Genomic DNA, 4,434 nt, shown 5'->3' on the forward strand with positions numbered 1-4,434 from the left:
GGTCTTACGAGGTAGATATATTCATTATTGCCGTGATAACTATTCGGTGCTAATATAGTAAGCCAAGCATGATGCTATAACCTACCAACTTATAACGACGATTTTCTGTCGAAACATGTGAGATTTTGTTTTGAATCCTTTTATTGAGACGTTGGACATGTTGGTGTATGCATGCAACCCCTCTCTTGAGGATAAAATGTCCATTGTGCTTCATGGCCATAAGACAATAATGCGTATGTGTGATACTTAGATTTTTTTTTTCAAGTTATACAAGAAAAATATACATACATAACCAAGCTCTCTCACACCACAAGTGATTTCGGTCGTCAAATTTCGCGTTCAGATCGTTCTGTCTGTCAGATATTTGTTTCAGCTCTAGTTTACCGCAACTTAGCTCACCTGTCCTAATGGGTCACTATTCTCGTGACTTTTTTCAAGACCTGGTTGACTGGGCTTTATTGGGATGCCATGCAAGCCCATTTATGTCAAATCTTCTAGCGCTGGCTCGCTACACTCGTAAGAAAAACTGTTCACTCGAGGGATCTAGGCGAGGCACTCGATACAAAGAATGTGGCGGCGCGGGCGGTCTACGTCGATCTAGCCGATGCGCGTGTGGGGATCGATCCGGCGCAGGAGGGAGGTAAGGAGCGCGAGGGGAACCAACACGGGGAGGGAGGTGAGGTGTGCGAGGGGATCCGACGCGGGAGGGAGGCGAGGCACACGAGGGGATCTGCCGCTCGAGGGGATTTGCCATGGTCAAAGGGGGATCCGCTACAACAGCGAATCCTATCCAGATCAGGTGACGACTGTCATCTGCTCCTCTCTAGCTCCCTTTCTTGGCCAACACCACTAGGTCAACCACTCCCTCCTCTACCTTGGCGCCCTCTCAAGTGTCCCCTTCACTGGTGGTAGTTCTTGATTTGAATTCGTGTAGATGATGGGGAGAGATGAGCTAGGGCTCGAGGAGGGGAATGAGGAGATGGGGGCTGCCATGGCTCCTCCGCCCAGGAAGATGCAGTCCCGAAGAAAGTGGATCATGTACATCAACATCTTCAAGGTCAAGATTAATGTGCTCGTGCCTACTGGCCTTTCCGGCCCAAAACCACATTGATCACCCCTATAAATTAATGTGTAGCATTCATGAGGGTTCATGCAGTATGATTTACCCTTTTCTCTTTTACTTTTGGTCATTCATATTTGGTGGTAATTTTGACTCTTTTATATAACAGGCCTTCATTTTTTGTTGTGCATTTTTGTCACGTCTAGTTACAAGTGCAAGAATAACACATGTGCCTTCCATGCCTATTGATTTGCTTCGTAGCAAGGATTGGTTTTATTTTCATTTTTAGCTTATCTGGTATGACACTCTTGAGGCGAGAGATTGGTATATGCAAATGTGCAAGTGCCAGTGATTTGACTTGGATTTCCAATCGGCTATGCCTAAAATTGTTTGAGTTAGCTATATACGTTCTAACGAATGCTGTCTTTTTGTATGCAGGCTTCTTGCGTGCTACACTGGTCCAATAAGTAGTGTATTGATTCCATATCATCATAGCTTCCCAATTCCAATATTGACTTCAGCATATCGGGAAAGGTGTGATATTTTGCAAATGCAATTGAGGGGACTTTTGAATGTTACTCGAAAAGAGAGAAAGAGGATTATCGATTTATGCACTGAACCATGGAATGATTCATGTTGTCCAGCAGTCAATACTAGGCCTATATTATCCAAGATGTTGGTACTTGGATGTGCTTTCTGTCTTTCATGCGAGTCTTGCCCATCATAATAGAGACCACATCTATATTCAGGTACCAATAAACAAAGTACGTACTTGTTATTTTTCACCTTATGTTTTCATTTTAATTCTCATATTTAATCTTTGTTGCAAACTCAAGTTTAAAGGTAGTCTTTGGTCTAGTGTTTCCAGCCATTGCTACACTTTACACGTTTTGAAGCATACTATGTTTTTCCTTTTGAGCTTTTTTATTTTATTTTATTTTGCGAATAGAACCATTAGTTTATAATCTGCTATAATATTTTATCTTTAGTGTTTAATGCTTCAAAGTATTTATACACATTTTCTCTCATTTTATTTGACAAATGGATTGGAAGGTGCAACCAAGATCTTTCTTGTGGCTCTTTCAAAACACTACACGACGCAAAATAGTTATGTGACTCCATGCTTACGCATAACTTATTATTCCTTAGTTACCTCGCTCGCGCACGGGATCATATGTTATTCACTGATGGTCTCTGTGAACTCCCTGGCGGGTTTCATTCAGAGCAGTTGATGATCGTGAGTGGTTGTCCAAGATGCTCTCTGAAGATCCTAAACTACCGCAAAAGATGCAACTGTAGCACAAATGTGCAGGCCAGACTGCTACTCCTAGTTTTCATTATTCAAAGAGAAAACCCATATGTACTGTAGGTGCGCCGTGTTGTAGGTCTGTAGGTGATAGACCATGCTCGATGGTTCATGGATCAGTTAGCTGTCCATGGTCGGGTAGTAGGCATAGGTGGCGATGCCGCAGTTGGCGCCGTTCCCGCGCGCGAGGCGCATGTAGCCCTCCTCGCCCCACCCCGTCCCCCACTGGTTCTTCACCACCCAGTAGTCCTGCCCGGGGCCGTCCGTCCCGTAGCCCACCACCGTCACGGCGTGGTTCAGCCTCTGCCCGCACGACGGGCTGCCGGAGTACACGCCGCTCATGTAGTGCCGGAAGTCAGGGTCCGTGGCCTCCACGCCCACGGCCACCGGCTGGCTGGCCGCGAGCTCCTGCAACGCGCCCTCGTCGCCGTACAGGGCCGCCCACCCGGGCGCGCCGACGGAGGCGGCCGAGTTTGGCATGACGCCGCCGCTGCGGCACGCGCCCTGCTGGCCGCTGTATGCGTAGGCTGCCTCCGGCTGCAGGCCGCCGCTCGCGGCGACGTAGCGCAGCGCGGCGTTGATGTCACCGCCGTTGCAGGTGTTGGCGCCGCCGGTGCAGTCGAGCACCTGCTGCTCCGACATGGAGATGAGGTCGCCGGTGGCGATCTTCACGAGCCCCTCCGTCGCCGCCACCGCCGCGAACGCCCAGCAACTTTCTGTACACACGCAACGTGCGCGTAAAACATCTGCTTTGTACTTGTATTCATATGCGAACTTTGGCGTATGGACTATGGTATGCATGCATGAATGCATGCAGAGTTTTACCGCAGGAGAGTTGGTCCTTGACTTGGGTGACGGCACCCTGGGCCCTCCAGTCCATGCTGTCCGGCGTGTCCTGGAAATGGCCAGCGGCAGCCTTGGACATGTTCACCGCTGCCGCCGGCGCGTCGTCCGCGGGACGAAGCCCGCCGTGCTGGTGACGGTAGCCGAGGTGCGTCTCCAGGAACTCATCGTCGGTGAGGTCGGAGAACTGGTTGAGCCCGAGCGTGTACGTCCGGTCGCCCGCCCGGTTGACAGCGTCGACGTGCCGCGCGTTGGCCGCGAACACCTCCTGCCGCCGCAGCTTCTCTTCAGCGTCCGCGTACGCTCGCGCGAACTCGGCCATCCACCGCTCGTGCCTGGCGGCCACGGTGGGCACCCCTCGCGCCGCGGCGACGTCGGCGACGACGGCGGCGGCCACGAGCGCGAGCGCGAGCAGTGCGCCGTTGAGGCGGCGCGAGCTGTGAACCGGCGCCATTAGTGAGCTTGCTTATGCTCAGGTCTTGTTGCAATGGGTTCGGGAGCGAGCTAAGCACGTCGCAAGCATGCCGCCCGCGATTCTATTTGTATGCGCGCGAACGGCAGGTAAGATGGGGCATCCGGGCGAGCGGATTCCATATTTTTCGTCGCCGATCACGGCCGTCGCGCGCATACACAGCAGCACCATTACTGTAGATGGAATTGATGCAGAGGCCTAAAAGAAATAGTACTGTGGATGAAGTGCGTTCAAGCACCGTAGTCCAACGTATTGATAGCGAGTCCATGACTCCATGGATGTTCCTATCCGGCGGCTGCTCTCTTCTCTCCGTATATTCTTGAATTCTTCGCCTTCTTCTTCTTCTTCTTCCAAGAACTTGTGCGGCACACGGCAGAGTGCTCTGCCCACTCACTATGATGGACGCACAGAGCTGGAGATGGAGAAGTTGATGTCTGATCGAAATGGGATCGGCCTGCAGTTTCGCTTGCTTGTTTGTCCGTTTTCTTCGTGGAAATCACGCGGATTGCCTCGTAGGTCGTAGCGTACTACTCGAGGAAAAAATCTCACTGCCTAATTTCGTTGAATGAAGTACACGGTACTGTGTGGGCGCATGTCTATGTCTGGGATAGTCCTTTTGCTCCTGCGTGGGCGCATGTTTTGTGTCTGGAGTGGCCTTATAAACTTGTTTGAACTCTTCTGGTCTTATTAGAGGTAGTCTGCAGGTTTTAGGGTGTCAGTTCGGTTTTCGCCCCATGGTGAGCTGCTCGATGA

At 50.9% G+C, this 4,434-nt stretch overlaps 1 protein-coding gene across 1 annotated transcript; it reads right to left on the reverse strand.

Moving 5' to 3' along the window:
• Positions 1-2,486: 2,486 nt before the first annotated feature.
• Positions 2,487-3,806, reverse strand: LOC109762805 (fruit bromelain). Its single transcript, XM_020321681.4, has 2 exons — positions 3,192-3,806; positions 2,487-3,082 (listed from the first exon to the last, which is right to left on the reverse strand). The coding sequence occupies exons 1-2, from the start codon at positions 3,661-3,663 to the stop codon at positions 2,487-2,489; spliced, it is 1,068 nt and encodes a 355-aa protein (XP_020177270.1). The 5' UTR covers positions 3,664-3,806.
• Between the last annotated feature and the right edge of the window lie 628 nt (positions 3,807-4,434).

Source organism: Aegilops tauschii, chromosome 5 (assembly GCF_002575655.3).
Source record: "Aegilops tauschii subsp. strangulata cultivar AL8/78 chromosome 5, Aet v6.0, whole genome shotgun sequence".
Lineage (NCBI taxonomy): Eukaryota > Viridiplantae > Streptophyta > Magnoliopsida > Poales > Poaceae > Aegilops > Aegilops tauschii.